The sequence below is a fragment of the Lepidochelys kempii genome, chromosome 1 (genome assembly GCF_965140265.1).
Source record: "Lepidochelys kempii isolate rLepKem1 chromosome 1, rLepKem1.hap2, whole genome shotgun sequence".
Lineage (NCBI taxonomy): Eukaryota > Metazoa > Chordata > Testudines > Cheloniidae > Lepidochelys > Lepidochelys kempii.
This window is the reverse complement of record NC_133256.1, coordinates 67,718,566-67,739,078: the sequence shown is the minus strand read 5'-3', so window position 1 is coordinate 67,739,078 and position 20,513 is coordinate 67,718,566. Positions and strand designations below refer to the sequence as shown.

The 20,513-nt window shown below is 45.4% G+C and overlaps 1 protein-coding gene across 8 annotated transcripts in view; it reads right to left on the bottom strand.

Moving 5' to 3' along the window:
• The window catches only part of TDRD3 (tudor domain containing 3), a 442,979-nt gene that overhangs the window by 252,974 nt on the left and 169,492 nt on the right, over window positions 1-20,513 (bottom strand). For all 8 annotated transcript variants that reach the window (XR_012159207.1, XR_012159206.1, XM_073346158.1 and 5 more), the window contains one exon: window positions 953-1,094. Coding sequence is in view for 6 of the 8 variants with exons in the window: in XM_073346158.1 (XP_073202259.1) it covers window positions 953-1,094 (142 nt within the window). In the remaining 2 variants the exon portion in view is untranslated. The remainder of the gene's footprint in view (window positions 1-952; window positions 1,095-20,513) is intronic.

Genomic DNA, 20,513 nt, shown 5'->3' with positions numbered 1-20,513 from the left:
ATTGGTTGACATATGCAATAGGTCTACATTCTGAACCATTAAATATTTAAGATAATTCAGTGAACAAATATCACTCAATGGTCCCTAAATCCATTTGGCAAAGTGACTAAATCTACATTAGTCATTTAGTATAACAGTAATCAATCAACAGGCTAGAACATTGTCACAAGTCCAAGTCCAAGATTAGTCCCTACTCTGGGAATAATCATCATTGCTTTGTCTTATCATTAATATTGGAGAAGAAAATAGCCAGCCTATAACATTTTCTCCACTGATATGCTCTCCTAATTTGGCCATATTAGAGTGGAGTGAATGAAATTAAAAATCTTTGTGATTTCTTTAAAAGCTCTCAACACCTTCAGTTCATCTTACGTGACTGCAGCCTTATTTATACTACTGTTGAAACATAAGCAAAAATTATGTTTAAGCACAGCTGACGTAAAAGTATGCTTACAGACTACAACTGAAAATCTTTTATTTTAAAATTCTGTTGCAAGAAAAAAAAAATCTATATGCACTGGTCAGGGAAACCACAACCACCATCCTGCCAATCACCACCACGCTTAAATACATTGCAACAGACAGATGGCCACATACCTGCTTCAGGTGAAGAGAATGATTAGCTAAAAACAGTTTGCTGGCCAATATAATTTTTAACCCACATTTTAAATTTAAAATTCTGCACAATAAAAAATGAATCATTTGTTGCTCAAAAGTTTTCACTTATTTCTGCATGGGCAGCATCTGAACTGCAGCATAAAATATTACATTTAATTACAGTGATTTGGCTTTACCCATAACAATAACTTGGGCAGCGAAGTTCTAAATATTTGCATTTAAAATACTATTATTGCATAAAAACTTCTAACATTTTATTAGTCACAATTAGCTTGCAGAAGTTATATATAATTAACCTCCTGTAAGACAAGCATTCACAGTGATGCTACCTCACCCTTTGTAACTCCCACTTTTCTATAAGATGATCCACTTCACCGCCGAGAACGACAGTGTTTCTGTCATCCAAAAGCAGGAATCCATTTTTCACTTCAACAATTCCTGACAGCTTAATTTTTGTTCCAGGTGGTGTGTTCAAGCTAAAAACAGAAACAAACAAAGAAAATCTCAAACATTACATATAGAGATTCTACCAGACAAAACCCAACCACAGGTTACTAAATAGCAGTACATTTAAATAGAGTGAAACAATGTTGACAGAAAACTACCTATAAATATGTTTTCTTATATAAACACAAATGATATTCAGTTACTTTTTAAATAATAATATGTCTGAACAAACCTATTTATGGAACCAAAGTCAATACTTCGCAGCTATAAAACACTTGAACCATTCTTGGAGTGGGTTGTTGGGATTAATTGGTGTTTTTTGCGAAATTTTTGATTTGACTGAAACAAACAATGCATAGGAAAAACTATCAAATTACTAAGATAAACAGCTACAAAATCACCCTTGCAAAGTATTAAATAATAAGAAATACAATAAATAAAACACAGTATTAGGATTGCATGTTTTAAAGTAAATTTGATGTTCAGGAAAGACTCCAGATTAACCACGCGGAAAAGTGAACTGATCTCTTTAACTACACAACAGTTACAGCACAAGGAATGGTAATACAAACTTTCCCGCACTCCCCTGACATGTATGTCCCTGTACTCTGTTCTGCAGATAACAATTCTTTCAGGGAACAGTCTCCATGCCTGTTCAGTCTTTGACTTCTCTGCTTAAGTGCCAAGAAAGGTACTAATAAATGCCAATTTTGATGGCAGTTTTTTGTTATGTGGAACTCGTTCATTAGTGATTTTTGGATTGAAACACCTACTCATTTCACATAAGCCACTCATCAGCTGTCAGATGATAATGACTTCTCAGCAATTACCAAGCATGCCAAATTCAAGCCAGTTACATAGAAGCAACCCCGCATCCCCAGCCACCAATACTCATTTCCCCAAGCCAACCACAGGATATTTTGTTACTAATTCATTATTTTATTTCAGACCTATTGCCCTACGGCTTTATACTTGCTATTTTTATTAGCACTGGGCTACTATGGCAAAAAAACCTGCCTTGTGACCAAAATCTAAAAAATAAAATCATCAGGTTCCACTATAATTAAAACAGAGTATACCAGGCTGCAAAGAATTCTGTTGTGAAATAATATCCAATAACTACAAGTCACAACTACTTTAAGTAATGCAAACAAAAACCAAGTTCTATGGGGTGGACTGCACATGTACAACAGTATAACCAGTGCACAGGTGGAATACTTTGGACTAGATTGCGAGCCTGAAATTTGTTTTTCAAGGGAACTGGACAATCAGCTACAATTATTAGCCAACTATAAATTCACATGTTCCCTGGCACTAGCTTTAATGATCAGCTTGCATAATAAGATCAGTGCTTGGGTCAGAGCTACTTTTCTTGTCTCTCCTTTTCCTGAGTCACTACCAGTTTCCCTAAACTTTACCACACAGAGGAACTCTGGAGAGAAGTTTAGGGTGGCTTTATGAAGACACAAGGGGAGTATGACAAAGTAAATATTGTTTAAATAACAATGGCTCTTAAGCAGCACAGGTTACATTAACAGTTACTTCAGTAGAGGAAGAAGAAAACCCATAGTGGTTTCTGGTACTATTAAGTGTAGCTACTGATGCTTTGCTTATATTGTATGTTAACAGAATACTGCAGTAGATCCACTGGCATACAGAATGGATAACAGATTTGAGATTTCAAGCTTTTATTGCAAATAAATACAGAGCATTTACCAGATCTACTAGACTGAAATTGGAAAAAGTACCTAACTTCATATACTGTTTTATTAAGGTATTTGCCACATGCAAGTGCAAATGACAACAAATGTCAGACTTATTTTTTCCTTTTTTTTTTTTAAAGTAGTACAACACCAATCAACTTCTGTTGTTGGCATCCTTTCATCTGTGAGGCACAGTGGGAATTGCAGCCTATGATGTAGATGGTTTGCAATGTCTCATGTGACTGAATAGGCCAATCCGAGATTTGCATGATCTTTGGCAGTTACTGTAAATGTATATATCTTAGTTGGGAGCTGCTTGCTTCCTACTGGCTCTTTTTTCCTCAGGCTGTAGGAGCCAGCTCCCAGCATGGACTTTGATACCCTGATGGAGAAGATGGCACCACTTGTTACAATCACTTGCCAAGATTTCCCATTGGTCAGGATCAATTTCAAATTCCTTCATATCTCACTTGCATATGTCTTTATAGCAAAGCTTGGGATGTCCTGTTGTTCTTGTTCCCTCTGATAGCTCCTCGTAGAGCTCATCCTTGGGTATGCATCTACCTTCCAACCTACTCAGATGGCCCAGCCAGCGCAGTCGTCTTCACTTGAGCAGGGCTGTCACAGTTGGTAAATTTGCCCTTTGAAGATCCTCTGCATTGGTGACTTTATCTTGCCATTTGGTGTTGAGTATGCAGTATAAACAGCATAAGTGGAAACTGTTCAACCTTTTCTCCTGATGAGCATAAATTGTCCATGTTTCCTGATCATACATGAGAGTGCTGATGACGCAAGCTTGGTACACTAGCATTTGGGTCTTGATGGTAAGGTTTGAATTGTTCCATGCTCTTTTAGTTAGTCTGCTAAAGATGATGGCAGCCTTTCCAATGAGAACATTTAGTTCTTTATCCAATGAGAGGTTGGTAGTCACTGTACAACCTAAATAGTTGAACTTTCTTTTAGACTACTTCTAGCTGGTTTGCACTTAAGGTAATTGAAGGATCTTGTGGAACCCCCTGTCCTACTACAACTGTTTTCTTGATGCTGATGGCAAGAGCAAATGTCTGACAGGTACTTGAAAGGCGGTCCATGAGTTCTCGTAATAGATCTTCATTGTGGGCTATGAGGGCAGCATCATCAGCTAATAGAAGTTCCCTGATTAGCACCTTTTTGACTTTGGTCTTTGACTTAAGTTGGGACAGGTTGAATAGTTTCTCATCTGATCTTGTGTGAAGATACACTCCATCTTCAAAAAGAAAAGGAGTACTTGTGGCACCTTCGAGACTAACAAATGTATTTGAGCATAAGCTTTCGTGAGCTACAGCTCCGATGAAGTGAGCTGTAGCTCACGAAAGCTTATGCTCAAATAAATTTGTTAGTCTCGAAGGTGCCACAAGCACTTTTTTTTTTTTTTTTTTGCGACTACAGACTAACACGGCTGCTACTCTTAGTGCCGAATACTTTAGTTAGGTCCACAAAGGCTATGTACAATGGTTGGTTTTGCTCTCTGCACCTTTCTTGGAGTTGACGCAGAGAAAATATCATGTCTATAGTTGATCTTCCAGCCCTGAATCAGCACTGTGATTTAGGGTAGACAATTCACCAGCTGTTGTAGGCGTACTAAGATGACTTTTGCAAAAGCTTTTCCTGCTAAGCTTAGTAGCAGGATACCCCTGTAGTTGTTGCAGTCATTCTTTTCACCTTTATTTTTATACAAAGTGATGATGTTTGCATTGCGCATCTCTTGTGGTCCCCTCTCCCTCTTTCCAGCACTTAAGTAGCAGCTGATAAAGATATGGTAATAGAGCGTCTTTCCTGCACTTGAGGATTTCCGCTGGGATGCCATCTTTTTCAGGAGCCTTGCCAATTGATAGCAAATCAACGGCCTTGCTTAGCTCTTCCACAGTGGGCTCCACATCTAGCTCTAGCATGACCTGAGAGCTGGTATTTGATCCAGTGATTTGCAGGTGATGTTTCTTTCCTGTGCATATAGCTCTAAATAGCATTCAACCCAATGAGACAACAGCTTGTTTTTATCTGTAATGATTTCACCACTGTGCAATTTGAGAAGGGCAACCTTGTTGACAGCGGGACCTAGAGCTTCCTCAGGCCATCATACATGACTTTGAGGTTTCCTATGTCTGAGACTATCTGTATCTCTTCACAGAACTTGATCCAGTTAGGAGTTGCACAGCATCTGCTTGCTTGGTGTATCTCAGTTTTTGCATGTGGAAGTCTCACTTTGGTACACTCTGTTGGCTTCCTGTTGTGATCCAGATAGGCTGTGTTCTTAATGTTGATGAGAGGTAACAGTTCTGCTTCATTTTCTTCAAACTGGTCATTTTTGATGGTCTCTTACCCCTAAATGTAGCTAAAGCTGTTTCATGGATTGTTATTCTTAAATCTTCCCAAAAATTCCTCTGCCTTCTCTGGTAATGACTTCCCATGCATGCTAAGTTCACAAACTCCTGGCATTTCCTCTGGTTTTCAGAGTTAATAGCATTGATTTTGGGCTGGCTCCTAGGTTTTTCTCTATGTAGTTTCCTGGCTGTAATCTTCACTGCTAATAATCAAGGAGTGTTCAGTGTCACAATCAGTGCTGCGGAACATGCGAGTGTTCTGCACTAAGGGTAGGTCTTTTCTCCTGATGATAACAAGGTCTAATTGGTGCCACTGGCCTGACCGTGGAAGTCGCCATGACAATTTGTGGCAATCTTTTCCTGTAAATTATGAATTAGTAATACACATTTGGGTTTGGGCGCAGAATTCAAGAAGTCGTTGGCTGTTCTCATTCATCTTGCCAATGCCAAAATGTCCTAGGCAATCTGGCCATGAGTTGTTGTCTGCACTGACTCTTAGCCCGGTCTACACTACGAGGTTAGGTTGAATTTAGCCGTGTTCGGTCTATTTAAAAATGACTGCGTCCAACAACCAACCCCATTCTGTTGACCTAAGGGGCTCTTAAAATCGACTTCTGTACTCCTCCCCGATGAGGGGAGTAGAGCTAAAATCGACCTTGCTGGGTCGAATTTGGGATAGTGCAGACGCAAATCAACAGTACTGGTCTCTGGGAGCTATTCCAGGTGCTCCATTGTGACTGCTCTAGACAACAGTTTGAACTCCGATGCACTAGCCAGGTACACAGGAAAAGCCCTGGGATCTTTTGAGTTTCATTTCCTGTTTGGTCAGCGTGGCGAACTCAGCAGCACAGGTGACCATGCAGTCGCACCAGAATCGTAGCGTGTAGAATGTTTCTACGCTCCCCCTATCATCTCCATTCCTGAGGTTATCGCAGATTAGAAGGTGAAAAAAAACCGCACTCGCAATGATATGTTTTCCGAGCTCATGCAGTCCTCCTGCACTGATAGGGCACAGCTTAATGCATGGAAGCATTCAGTGGCAGAGGCCAGGAAAGAATTAAGTGACCGCGAAGAGCGGAGGCAGGACGCAATACTCAGGCTAATGGGGGAGCAAACGGACATGATGAAGCGTCTGTTGGAGCTGCAGGAAAGCCAACAAGAGCACAGAACCCCACTGCTTCCACTGTATAACCGCCTACCCTCCTCCCCATGTTGCATAGCCTCCTCACCCAGATGCCCAAGAACGCGCCGGCGAGTGCGGGGGGGGGGAGGCTCCGGGCACCCAGCCACTCCACTCCAGAGGATGGCCCAAGCAACAGAAAGCTGTCATTCAAACAGTTTGATTTTTAGTGTGGCTACAATAAGCAATGTGGCCTTGTCCTTCCCTCCTCCCCCACCACACCCCGGCTACCTTGTCTGTTATCTGATTCTTTTTAATTACTAAAGGAAGAATGCATAGTTTCAAAACAATAGTTACTTTATTTCGAAGGGTGGAGGGTGGTTGGCTTACAGGGAATTAAAATCAACAAAGGGAGCGGATTTGCATCAAGGAGAAACACACACAACTGTCACACCGAAGCCTGGCCAGTCATGAAACTGGTTTTCAAAGCCACTCTGATCCGCAGCGTGCCTTGCTGTGCTCTTCTAATTGCCCTGGTGTCTGGCTGCTCAAAATCGGACGCCAGACAATTTGCCTCAACTGCCCACCCCGCCATAAACGTCTCCCCCTTACTCTCACAGATTTTAGGAAGCACATAGAAAGCAGCAATAACAATGGGCATGTTGGTTATGCTGACATCTGACCAACAGAGCCAGCAAGCTTTTAAAGGTCCAAAGGCATATTCTATCACCTTTCTGCACTTGCTCAACCTATAGTTTGAACTGCTCCTTACTACTGTCCAGGCTTCGTGAGCCATGGGAGCTAGAGGTAGGCTGCGGCAGGTGTGACTGCGCGGTGCTACCGGCTGGGAGAGCAGCCTGAGGCAGAAGCCTCCAGCTCACAGGAGAGCAGAGTTGCAGTAGAAGCGGTGGAGCTGCACACCATGCCCTGGAGGTTGCTAGGAGCCGGGCAGGGAAGACGTTCCCGGAACCCCCGGCCAAGCTACATGTCCTACGATGACGGCTACCAATCCTACTACACCGTCTGCTGCAGAGTTGCAGTGGAAGCGGTGGAGCCATACACCATGGACTAGGACAGCTAGCAGCCCTATTGCACCGTCTGCTGTGAAGGCACCCAGGAGCTGCTGCTGAGTAGGAATGCCAGCTGGGGGTGCTTCTGTGTCGAATGCTTGGAGGTCCTGATAGGGCAAGACACCTCGGCCAAAGCAAAAGAGCAAGAGCCCTGTAGCTGTTACATGTGTCAACCACAGAAATGCTACGGGGTGTTACAGCGCCCACTGGACTGGAATGTACGGCTGCAAGACTTCACCAGCGACAAAGGACAGGAATATGATGCACCTAAAATCTAAAAAGGCCCACACATTTTCCAGAGTACGACCCTTGATAACAGAACGTCAATGATTGCATTGGCTACTTGGATCACAGCAGCCCCAACAGTAGATTTGCCACAAAAGCAGCAGTGATGGTGAGCTGAGCAGGCTCCATGCTTCCAGTGGTATGGCATCTGCCTGGGTAACCCAGGAAAAAAGGGGCGAAACGATTGTCTGCCGTTGCTTTCACGGAGGGAGGGGCGACTGACTATATGTACCCAAAACCACCCGTGACAATATTTTTGCCCCATCAGGCACTGGGAGCTTAACCCAGAATTCCAATGGGTGGCGGAGACTGCAGGAACTGGGATAGCTACCGACAGTGCACCGCTCTGTAAGTCGATGCTAGCCACGGTCGTGAGGACGCACTCTGATGACTTAATGCGCTTAGTGTGGACATACAGAATCAACTGTATAAAATCAAATTCTAAAAATCGACTTCTATAAAATCAACCTAATTTTGTAGTGTAGATATACCCTTGGATTAAAGTTACCAAGAAGGAAAAGTTAGTTGCTCAGCTAATGGTATTCTTTTGACAACTTGATGCAAAGAGTTGTAAAATGTATCTTTCTCCTCCAGGCTAGATTTGAGTATTGGTGCACAGGCACTAATGATGTTCACAGAGCTGACGGTCATCCGAAGTTTAAGTGAGATGATACGCTCTGACTTCCCAATGGGAGTTTCTAGAAGCTTTACCCATTTGTTTCCCACAGCAAAACAAAAACCGTGCAGACAATTTTCTTTGCTGCTACCACCTTGCCAACAGAAGTGTAACTGGCTTCTTAGGATCTGCAAGTCAGAACGAGGAGTAATGGTCTCAAGTTGCAGTGCGGGAGGCTTAGGTTGAATATTAGGGAAAACTTTTTCACTAGGAGGGTGGTGAAGCACTGGAATGGGTTATCGAGGGAGGTGGTGGAATCTCCTTTCTTAGAGGTTTTTAAGGTCACAATTGACAAAGCCCTGGCTGGGATGATTCAGTTGGGGATTGGTCCTGCTTTGAGCAGGGGTTTGGACTAGATGACCTCCTGAGGTCCCATCCAACCCTGATATTCTATGATTCTAAGCCTTGTTTCCTGAAGTGCTGCAATGTCAACAATGAGTTTGTACAGCTCACAATGTATCAAAGATGACTTCCATATGCTGCTTGTATATTGTAGGTCATCATCGTGAATCCCAGACACATGGTTCTGACATTCCAGCTACCAAGCCGGAAAGTTCTTGGTTTCTTATTTTTGTCAGGTACAAGGTTTCCGTCTGCTGGAACTTTTGGGCCTAGGCCCACACACCCCATGAGGCGGGCAGACTGTGGCAGATCAGCACCAAACTGTCTGGGGGCTGCCTGGCTTTGTGGCGGGCGGTGGCCGACCAATAGAACACAGTTATCCCTCCCATGGTCGAAAGTGACCCATGTACACCAATCAAGCCAGAGCTTATAACCCGTAACTGCCACCTTCCGTGTTGTGTCCACGTTACCAGCAAGGATCAAAGAAGCATAGATTTTAAGGTCAGAAGGGACCATTATGATCATCTAGTCTTACCTCCTGCATAACGCAGGCCACAGAATCTCACCCACCAACTCCTGTAACAAACCCCAGGGAGAGAGAGCTCAGGGATAGTGGTTTGAGCATTGTGCTGCTAAATCCAGGATTGTGAGTTCAATATTTGAGGGGGCTATTTAGGGATCTGGGCAAAAATTGGGGATTAGTCCTGCTTTGAGCATGGGGTTGGACTAGATGACCTTCTGAGGTCCCTTCCAACCCTGATATTCTATGATTCTATGAACTTATGTCTGAGCTATTGAAGTCCTGAACTTGTGGTTTAAAAACTTCAAGGTGCAGAGAATCCTCCAGCAAGTGACCTGTGTCCCAAGCTGCAGAGGAAGGCGAAAAAACCTCTGGGCCTCTGCCAATCCACCCTGGAGGAAAATTCCTTCCCTACCCCAAATATAGCGATCAGCTAAACCCTGAGCAAGTGGGCAAGATTCACCAGCCAGACACCCAGGAAAGAATTCTGTGCAGTAATTCAGATCCTACCCCATCTAACATCCCATTACAGGCCATTGGGCAGATCTACTGCTTCTAGTCGAAAATCAAATAATTGCCAAAATTAGGCTATCCCATCATATCATCTCCTCCATAAATTTATCAAGTTTAATCTTAAAGCCAGATGTGTCTTTTGCCCCCACTGCTTCCCTTGGAAGACTGTTCCAGAACTTCACTCCTCTGATGGTTAGAAACCTTCATCTAACTTCAAGTCTAAATTTCCTGGTGGCCAGTTTATATCCATTTGTTCTTGTGTCCACATTGGTGCTGAGCTTAAATAATTCTTCTCCTTCCATGGTATTTATGCCTCTGATATATTTATAGAGAGCAATCATATCTCCACTCAGCCTTCTTTTGGTTAGGCTAAACAAGCCAAGCTCCTTGAGTCTCCCTTCATAAGACAGGTTTTCCATTTCTCGGATCATCCTAGTAGCCCTTCTCTGTACCTGTTCCAGTTTGAATTAATCCTTCTTAAACATGGGAGACCAGAATTGCACACAATATTCCAGATGAGGTCTCACCAGTGCCTTGTATAACGGTACTAAAACCTCCTTACCTCTACTGGAAATACTTTGCCTGATGCATTCCAAGACCGCATTAGCGTTTTTCACGGCCATATCACATTAGCAGCTCATAGTCATCCTGTGATCAACCAATACTCCAAGGTCCTTCTCCTCCTCCGTTACTTCTAATTGATGCATCCCCAGTTTATAACAAAAATTCTTGTTATTAATCCCTAAATGCATAACCTTACACTTCTCACTATTAAATTTCATCCTATTACTATTACTCCAGTTTACGAGGTCATCCAGATCCTCCTGTATGATATCCCGGTCCTTCTCTAAATTGGCAATACCTCCCAGCTTTGTATCATCCACAAACTTTATTAGCACTCTCCCACTTTTTGTGCCGAGGTCAGGAATAAAAAGATTAAATAAGATTGGTCCCAAAACTGATCCCTGAGGAACTCCACTAGTAACCTCCTTCCAGCCTGACAGTTCACCTTTCCATGTGACCTGCTGTAGTCTCCCCTTTAACCAGTTCCTTATCCACCTTTCAATTTCCATATTGATCCCCATCTTTTCCAATTTAGCTAATAATTCTCCATATGGAACCGTATCAAATACCTTACTGAAATCTAGGTAAATTAGATCCACTGCGTTCCCTTTGTCTAAAAAATCTGTTACCTTCTGAAAGAAGGAGATCAGGTTGGTTTGACACTATCTACCTTTTGTAAAGCCATGTTGTATTTTGTCCCAATTACCATTTACCTCAATGTCCTTAACTACTTTCTCCTTCAAAATTTTTTCCAAGACCTTGCATACTACAGATGTCAAACTAGCAGGCCTGTATTTACCTGGATCACGTTTTTTACCTTTCTTAAAAATTGGAACTATGTTAGCAATTCTCCAATCATACGGTACAACTCCTGAGTTTACAGATTCATTAAAAATTCTTGCTAATGGGCTTGCAATTTCGGGTGCCAATTCCTTTAATATTCTTGGATGAAGATTATCCGGGCCCTGCAATTTAGTCCCATTAAGCTGTTTGAGTTTGGCTTCTACCTCGGATGTGGTAATATCTACCTCCATATCCTCTTTCCCATTTGTTGTCCTACCATTATCCCTAAGCTCCTCATTAAAGACTGAGGCAAAGTATTCGTTTAGATATTGGGCCATGCCTAGATTATCCTTAACCTCCACTCCATCCTCAGTATTAAGTGGTCCCACTTCTTTTCTTTGTTTTCTTCTTATTTATATGGCTATAGAATCTTTTACTATTGCTTTTAATTCCCTTTGCAAAGTCCAACTCCACATGGCTTTTGGCCTTTCTAACTTTATCCCTACATGTTCTGACCTCAGTAAGGTAGCTTTCCTTGCTAATCCCTCACATCTTTCACTCCTTGTAGGCTTTCTGCTTTTTCTTAATCACCTCTCTGAGATGCTTGCTCATCCAGCTTGGTCTACAACTCCTGCCTAAGAATTTTTTCCCCTCTCCATGTGATGTGGCTGCAATAGCCTGGGCAGTTGATATGGAGGTGCTACTTTGCCCATGTGTCAGCATCCCTCTCTTAACTTCGCTAGTTTGGACCAAAGGAAGGACGGGAGTCGATACATTTGGAACCAGCTACGCTGCAGGAGTTGCCAGAGCAGACGAAATCTTCCACTGACTGCCTTTCGGGGCTCCTCTCCTAGACTGGTTATCAGCCTCAGCTGAAGGACCCAAATTGGCAAAAACACTGAGTGAATTTGCTTGTCCGCCTCTTGATGGCATTTCCTCCATCAAGGGTTCCACTACTCTCCTCAGGAGCCCATCAGTCCAAAGCCATTGGCGCTTCCTGAGGTTTCTGGGTTAATTAACCACCGCCCAGCACTCGGCATTGACCAATACAGATTATACCGCTTATGGTCATGGCGGTAGCATGTTTTCAATCCTGACTTGGCCTATCAAGTACTCAGTTCAAATTCAAGCTCTAGAATTCCTAGAGTTAAGACTTGTGGATTAGAAGGCGTTCCTTAGATTACATTTATAATCCATAACAGCATTCCTATTCCAAACACAGTTAAGTGTAGCAAATCTAGCCTAAATCTAACCTCTACTATATGAGCAACTCTGCCATGCTCCCCATCAAAAGTCTGCCTCTCACCCACAAGGCACCTTTCCAGCAGGTTTCCCCAGGACAGCCAGTGCTACTTACACACAGATGTACTGCAGTGCACAAGCTAAACTATCTTTCCTTGGAAAGCCAGCAGCACAATTAAATTGATTAGAATCATGCAATCTTGACTACTACAGCTGTTTCCACGAGTAGAAAGGCAAACCATGCGTAATCTAAGTTGTTTTGTGTACAAAAGGACAAGACAAAAATAGGAGAAAGTGGAACAGGCAGAGAAAGCAACAAAGAGAAAAAGATGCTAACAAATGAGCACTGAGCAGAGAGAATGGCAGTTCCACATTCTACCCATTAAGAACTACATGGGTCACTAAAGTTTAGAAGTTTGAGCTACCAATATTGTCTACTGGTAGATGAGCAAGTGAAATAGTGAAATAATGATTTAACCTATATTAAACCACAAATGTCAATCTTGAAATACCTAGACTTCTAGAAGCCAAGGTTTAAATCTCAACAGGGCTGACTTAGGGTATGTCTATACAGAAAAGAAAACCCCACAGTTGGCCTGTGTCAGCCAACTCAGGGGTACAGGTTTTATAGATTTCTGGGCTTGGGCTGAAGCCCAGACTCTGGGACCCTCCCACCACACAGGATCCTAGAGCTAAATCCCTAAATCCTAAATCTCGGTCACTCATCAACTAAGGGAAATTAATTGAAGTATACCTAGTTTACTAGATATAGAGTGGCAGGAAGCTTTCAAGAGACCTTAAAAATAAAGGTCTTGTCTGTTACTTGCCTCCTTGTGTCCTTAGTAAAAAGTTACCCTAACATAGGCACCCAGTTGGGTAGCGTACTGGCTGTTTGTTGACCCCTCCCATCCTAATTGTTGCTGCACAATTACTCATCTCATACATAGTTTTCAAAGTTTTTTGGGATCCTTCATTATGAAAGGTGCTGTTATATATACATACGTGTGTGTGTGAGTGTATTTATTTTACAAAGATATATATATAGTTACTTACCTATTCTGTAACTGTTGAACTTTGAGATATGTTGCACATATCCATTCCACTTCAGCTGTGTGCATGCCCGAAGCTGGAAATTTTTCCCAGAATGGTACCCTGCATCTGCTTATGCTCCCAGCTGAGAGTATAAAGGGCAGACCCCACCCCAGCCACCCTTTAGCTCCTTAACATTGGAATCCAAAATGAACTGGACTCTGAAGCATTGTGGAAGAAGGACATATCATGAAAGGGACACATGCAACACATCTCAAAGAATAATAGTTACAAAACACACAAGTAGACTTTTCTTCTTCTGCAAGTGATTGCACATGTCCATTCCATGTTAGGTGACATCAAAGTAGTTCATGACAGAGGTGGGACTTGGAGTCTATCTGAAAAGGTATTGCAGAACCACCTTTCCCAAGCTGACTCCATCCTTGGAAGCTACCGAGATATGTAATGCTTGGTGAACACTGGAACAGATGGGCAAGTAACTGCTCTGCAAATGTCAGAAATAGGGATGTTTCCTCAACAGGACATTGAAGCTGCTAGAACTATCGCGGAGTCTGCTGAGAGTATTTTTGCATGAGGTGTTATTTTTATAATCTCATAACACATTGTTATTAATTGTTGTAATTAAATAGAAATCCTTTGTGTGGAAACCACCTTCCCCTTCAACCTATCCGCACACAAGACTAACAACTGAGAAGATACAATTTCCCTATCCTTCTGGTCGATGGTAAGGAAAGCCACTTTAGCTGAAAGATATAAAAAAAGAATGTGAAGCCAGAGCTCAAAAGGTGAACCCATCAGAACGGATAATACCAGCTTCAAGTCTCAGGGTGGTGTTAGATAAACAGAATCTATTTCTTTATGTGGAGAAAACATTTCAGGACGTCCCAGACTTTAGTCTGCAAAGAAGGAACGCTTTATTCCTGAGACCAGACAGAAAAACTCTTCCTTTCGTAGTGTCACTGTATCTAGTGGATGGTTTTATACTGTTAAATAAAATGATCTGGACAGCCAGAGAAAAGACAGTTACCTTTTTCCGTAACTGGTGTTCTTCGAGATGTGTTGGTCATGTCCTTTCAACTTAGGTGTGTGTGCTCGCTGCATGTACTGGTGCCGGAAGTTTTTCCCTCAGCAGTATCCGTAGGGGACCAGCTCTGGCGCCCCCTGGAGTGGTGCACATCTGCCATGGCATATAGGGCGCTGCCGGCCCCCTCCATCCTCAGTTCCTTCTTGCCGGAAACTCCAACAGTGGGGGAGGGAGGGTGGGTTGTGGAATGGACATGAGCAACATCTCAAAGAACACTAGTTATGGAAAAAGGTAACTGTCTTTTCTTTTTCGAGCGATTGCTCATGTTCATTCAACTTAGATGACTCCCAGCAGTACCCCTGGAAGCAGGTAAGGAGTTCTAGAATATGTAGATTGCAGTACAGCTCTGCCAAACCCAGCATCATACCTAGCCTGTTGTGTGATGGCATAGTGGGCCATGAACATGTGTACCGAGGACCACGCCACAGATGTCCTGGATCAGAACGTATGCCAGAAATGCCGCCAAAGATGCTTGAGCTCTAGTCGAGTAGGCTCTGACTATTAGCAGTGAACAGACTCCCACTAACTTGTAGCAGGTCTGAATGCAAGAGCTGATGCAGTTAGAAATCCATTGCGTGGACCCTGGGAGGCCCTTTATCCTATCAGCTGTAGAGATGAAAAGCTGAGTCGACGTAAGGAAAGGTTTTGTCTGATCTAGGTAAAAAGCCAGAGCCTTTATTACGTCCAAAACATGAAGCACCTCTCTTCACTAGCCTCCTGGGGCTTAGGGCAGAAGACCTGAAGAAAGATGTCCTGTCCTGGAAAGCGGACACCACCTTGAGAAGGAAAGCTGGGTGGGGCCAGAGCTGGACCTTGTCCTTATATAAGACCATGTATGGCAGTTCGGAGGTCAGGGCTCGCAGCTCAGAGACTCGCCGTGCCAACGTCACCACCACCAGGAAACCTACCTTCCATGATAGGTGAGAGAGGGACCATGAGGCCAAAAGCTCAAAGGGCAGAGGATTTAGATTTAGGGCAGAGCTGTGAGCCTGGACAGAACCAAGCTGAGATCCCACTGAGGGGACGGAGATGGGACTTGAGGTAAGAGCCTCTTGAGGCCTCTAAGGAATCTGACCATCATGTCATGGGAGAACACAGTCTGACCCTGAATTGGCAGATGAAAGCCGAAATGGCCGCCAGGTGCAACCTGATAGAGGAGTGCGCCAGACACGGTTCCTTAAATGGAGCAGGTAGTCTAAGATCGACTGCACCGAAGAACGTGAAGGGCAGATGCCCTGTTCGGCCGCCCAACGGGAGAACCTCGTCCACTTTGCCAGATATGTCTGCCTAGTGGAGGGCTTTCTACTCTCAAGGAGAACCTTCTGGACCCTGTCCAAACAGGCCCATTCATCCGGGTTCAGCCACGCGACATCCATGCCGTGAGGTGGAGGGACGTGGGGAGCAAGAGTCGGCCATGATCCTGTGACAGCAGGTCCAATCGGTTCAGCAGGGGCCACAGAAGGATCACTGACAAGCTTGACTGCATCCCAAACCAGTGATGGTGAGGCCACACCAGAGCCATCATGATAACCTGCGCCTTGTCCCTCTTGACTTTCACTAGGACCTTGCTGATGAGTGGAATTGGAGGGAATGCATACATCAGGCTTCCTGCCCACAGGAGGACGACGGCATTGGAGAGGGAGCCCTTGCCCAGACTCTGTTTAGAACAAAATCTGTGGCACCTCCTGTTCTGCCTGGTGGTGAACAAATCCACTTGAAGAGTTCCCTACCTCGGCAAGATCATGCCAGCTACCTCTGGGTGGCGCACCCTCTCATAGTAACAGGAGAAGTACCTGCTTAGGAGATCTGCTACCATGTTCCTGGCCCCTGGAAGGTGACATGCTTCTAGATAGTTTCCATGGTCAATGCAGACCTCCCAGAGACGGAGTACCTCTTGGCAAAGTGCCAAGGATCATGCTCCGCCTTGCCTGTTGATGTAGAAGATCAAGTCTGTGCTTTCCGTGAGGATTCTGACCACTGCCCAACAGGTGAGGTAGGAAGACCACTCATGCTCTGTACACCGCCCTGAGCTCTTTGACATTTATGCGTTGTATCGACTCCTCTGGGGACCACATACTTTGGGTCTGGAGGGTGCCAAGGTGCGCCCCTCATCCGAGGCGTCCAAAACCAACTCAACTGAGTGAGGAGTGCTGACGAAGGGAACTCCTCCCGGGATTTTCCCGGGGTCGATCCACCATCGCAGCGTGGTAAGTACCATCGCAGAGATGGTGACGACCTTCTTCAGGTAGTCCCTGGACTGGGAGTAGACCTTCGCTAGCCATTTCTGCAGGGGTCACATCCAGAGCCTGGCATGGTGCACCATATCTGCACACGCCACCATGTGACCTAGTATGCGTAGGCAAACCCTGACTGTGGTCAGGGGAAAAGCAGAAACTTCCATGATGAAGTCCATTAGTGCCCTGAATCTCTCCAGTGGCAGGAACGCCCTGGCACATGTCGAGTCGAGCACCACTCCGATGAACTCTATCCTCTGTATCAGAACTAATGTGGATTTTTTGTTGTTCACCAACAGGCCAAGGCGACAGCACGTGACTAGCAGCACCGCAACATCCCCTTGGTCCTGGAGGTGCCCTTGATGAGCCAGTCATTGAGGTGTGAGTAGATCTGGATATCCTGACATCTGAGGTAAACAGCCACCACCGACATGCACTTGGTAAATACCCGTGGTGCTGTCGGTAGGCCAAACGAGAAGACCATGAACTGATAGTGGTCAGGACCTACCGTGAACCAAAGGAAGCATCTGTATCCCTCAAAGATGGCGATGTGGAAGTACGCATCTTTGAGATCGAAGGCAGCATACCAGTCTCCCGGATCCAGGGAGGGGATGATGGAAGCCAGGGAGACCATGTGGAACTTCAGTTTCGCTAAGTAGCAGTTCAAGCCCTGCAGACCTAGTATGGGCCGCAGACCGCCCTTGGCTTTGAGTATTAAAAAGTATCGGGAATAGAACCCCTTGTTCCTGTACTCCACAGGAACTACCTCCACTGCAACCAGCTGTAGTAGACCCTCTACCTCCTGTATGAGAAGATTCTCATGAGAGGGGTTGCTGAAGAGGGATGGGAAGGAGAGGTGAGAAGGGGGGTAGAAAGTAACTGAAGGGTGTAACCCTGCACCACCTTATTGAGGACCCGTTGGTCCGATGTTATAGACATAAATACAGGGAGGAAGGAAGAAAGACTGGCGGCAAACAGAGGGCAGGAAGGATCCGGTGAACAGTCCGGTAGGTCACCTTCGGGCATACCCTCAAAATGGATGCTTGCCAGTCTGCTTACTATGGGTCAAGCCCGCCTGGGATGTAGACAGGGGTTGGTGGCCAGGCCAGGATAACCCCTGGATCTTTTGTGGGGAGGTTCCCGGCTCTAAGGGTGGCTCCCCTAGCTCTAAGGCTGCTGCAGCTTAAACCGCTTGCAGGCAGAGCCAGGGACGTACAGGTTCAGTATTTTTAGGGTCATATGGGAATCTTTCAGGCCATGGAGCTTAATGTCCATCTGTTCCATGAACAGGGTGTGCCCATTGAAAGGGAGGTCTTGCATTGACTGCTAGCCTCCAAGGAAAGACCAGAAAGGAGCAGCCACAAAGCCCTGTGGAATTAATCGGCCAATGACATGGTACAGGTGGCGGTATTCACAGCATCCTATGCCACCTGGAGAGCTGCTCTGGCTGCAATCAAGCCCTCATCCAGGATCGCCTGGAACTTCTTCCTCGAAGCCTCAGGAAGGGTGCTCTTGAACTTGGTCAGGGCCTGACACACATTAAAATGAGAGCCCCCGAACCTGAAGCAAATACTCACCAGCAACCACACACCACACAACAAAAACACTAACCCAGGAACCTATCCTTGCAACAAAGCCCGTTGCCAACTGTGTCCACATATCTATTCAGGGGACACCATCATAGGACCTAATCACATCAACCACACTATCAGAGGCTCATTTACCTGCACATCTACCAATGTGATATATGCCATCATGTGCCAGCAATGCCCCTCTGCCATGTACATTGGCCAAACCGGACAGTTTCTACATTAAAAGAATAAATGGACACAAATCAGACGTCAAGAATTATAACATTCAAAAACCAGTCGGAGAACACTTCAATCTCCCTGGTCGCTCAATTACAGACCTAAAAGTCGCAATATTACAACAAAAAAACTTCAAAAACAGACTCTAACAAGAGACTGCTGAATTGGAATTAATTTGCCAACTGGACACCATTAAATTAGGTTTGAATAAAGACTGGGAGTGGATGGGTCATTACACAAAGTAAAACTATTTTCCCATGCTTATTCCCACCTCGCCCCCTGCCACTGTTACTCTCACCTTCTTGTCAACTGTTGGAAATGGGCCATCCTGATTATCACTACAAAAGGTTTTTTTCTCTAGCTGATAATAGCTCACCTTAATTGATCACTCTCATTATAGTGTGTATGTCTATTTTTTCATGTTCTCTCTGTGTGTGTGTATATCATCTTACTGTATTTTCCACTGCATGCATCCGATGATGTGGGTTTTAGCCCACGAAAGCTTATGCTCAAATAAATATGTCAGTCTCTAAGATGCCACAAGTACTCCTTGTTCTTTTTATTAAAATCATAGTGCCTAGTAAGGCCTGATGGTTGGCCACCCACAACTGTAGACTGTAGGACAAATAAACTTTATGCCCAAACAAGTCCAGTCTCCTTGAGTCTTTATTCTTAGGGGTAGCCCCCTGTCTCTCCCTGTGGTTGACCGCTTCTACAACTAGGGAATTGGGAGCAGGGTGGGTATAAAGATACTTGTGGCCCTTGGATGGCACAAAGTACTTGAGCTCCGCTCTTTTGGAGATTGGAGACTGGGAGGAGGGGGTTTGCCAGAGGACATTTGTAATTTTAGCCTCATCTAGAGGCAAAGCTACCTTGGCCGGGGCCACAGGGTAGAGAACATTAAAGAGGGAATCTGCAGGTTCCTCTAACTCCTCCACCTGGTGGCCCAGGTTCGCGGCAACCCTCTTCAGCAGCTCCTAATGCGCCTCAGCATCATCCTGGGGCACCAGTGGAGGGGGCCCCACTATGGCCTCGTCTGGTGACGACTAGGAGGAAGCAGTACCAAGGGGTCCTCCGAAACCATAGGTGGTCTGGTGGCTTGCTTGCCCACTTCCTCCTGTGCCTGCAGGGTGCCTGCAGCCTCAGCCTGTTCGGCTGAGAGGGAAGGGAAAGGGCGGTAGCCAGTCTCTCCGAAGCTTCAAATACCAAGCAGGCAGCCTGAGGGGGCTGAGTGAATCCCCATGGGTACCACTGTGTCAGCCATGGAGTCTGAGGCCACGGGCCCGTCTGCGGTGCCGCTGAAATAGGCTGAACCGTAGGTGCCGGAGCCTGTCCCGCCACTAGGGAACCTTGCTCCGAACCTGAGCCAGAGCCCAAGCGGTCACTTCCCTGCAAATAAAGATGAGGCTGATTTGCGGCTCCGTCTCAATCGCCCCTCCTGGAGTTGGATCTGGCTGACCTTGACAAGCATCTGGATTGGGGCCTCAGCAACAGGCGGCGCTCGGTGGATCTGCAACGGCCCTGGGCCGGCAATCTATGCCTCACACTTAACAAGTGGTACCAGGATGTGGAGCGGGAGCAGGAACTAGCGCAGGCTTGGCATTGTGAAGATGTAGCCGCACACGGTCACGCCGCCCTGGGGGATGAGCGATGGTCTGGGGAACAGTACTGTCAGTCCGTCGACCTGTCCCTGGAGTGGTACCGGTGTCATGAAGATTCCAGGCACTGACCCTGAAACTCCGGGGGGGGGGGGGGGGGCGTGGCAGTGGCGGGGGGTGTGCCTGCAGAGGTCTGAACCCAGTTACCGGCAAGCAGTGCCTTGAGCTTCTCTGCTCTTGTCCTAGTTCCGGAGATCGGATGGGGCTATGAAGCTTCTGCCTGTCACAGTAAGAAGCATGTCAGCTGCAAGAGGGCGACGATTGGCAGGACATCACCCGCGACGGGGAGCGCTGCCAGAAAGGTGGAGACTGTGGTGGTGCCAACCAATGTTCCCTCTAATTTTTAAACAGGCCGTGTGAGCAAAAAACTTCTTCTGTGCAAATTTTTTGACAGGCCATGTGCGCAAAATTTTCTTTTGTGCAAATTGTTGTGCTT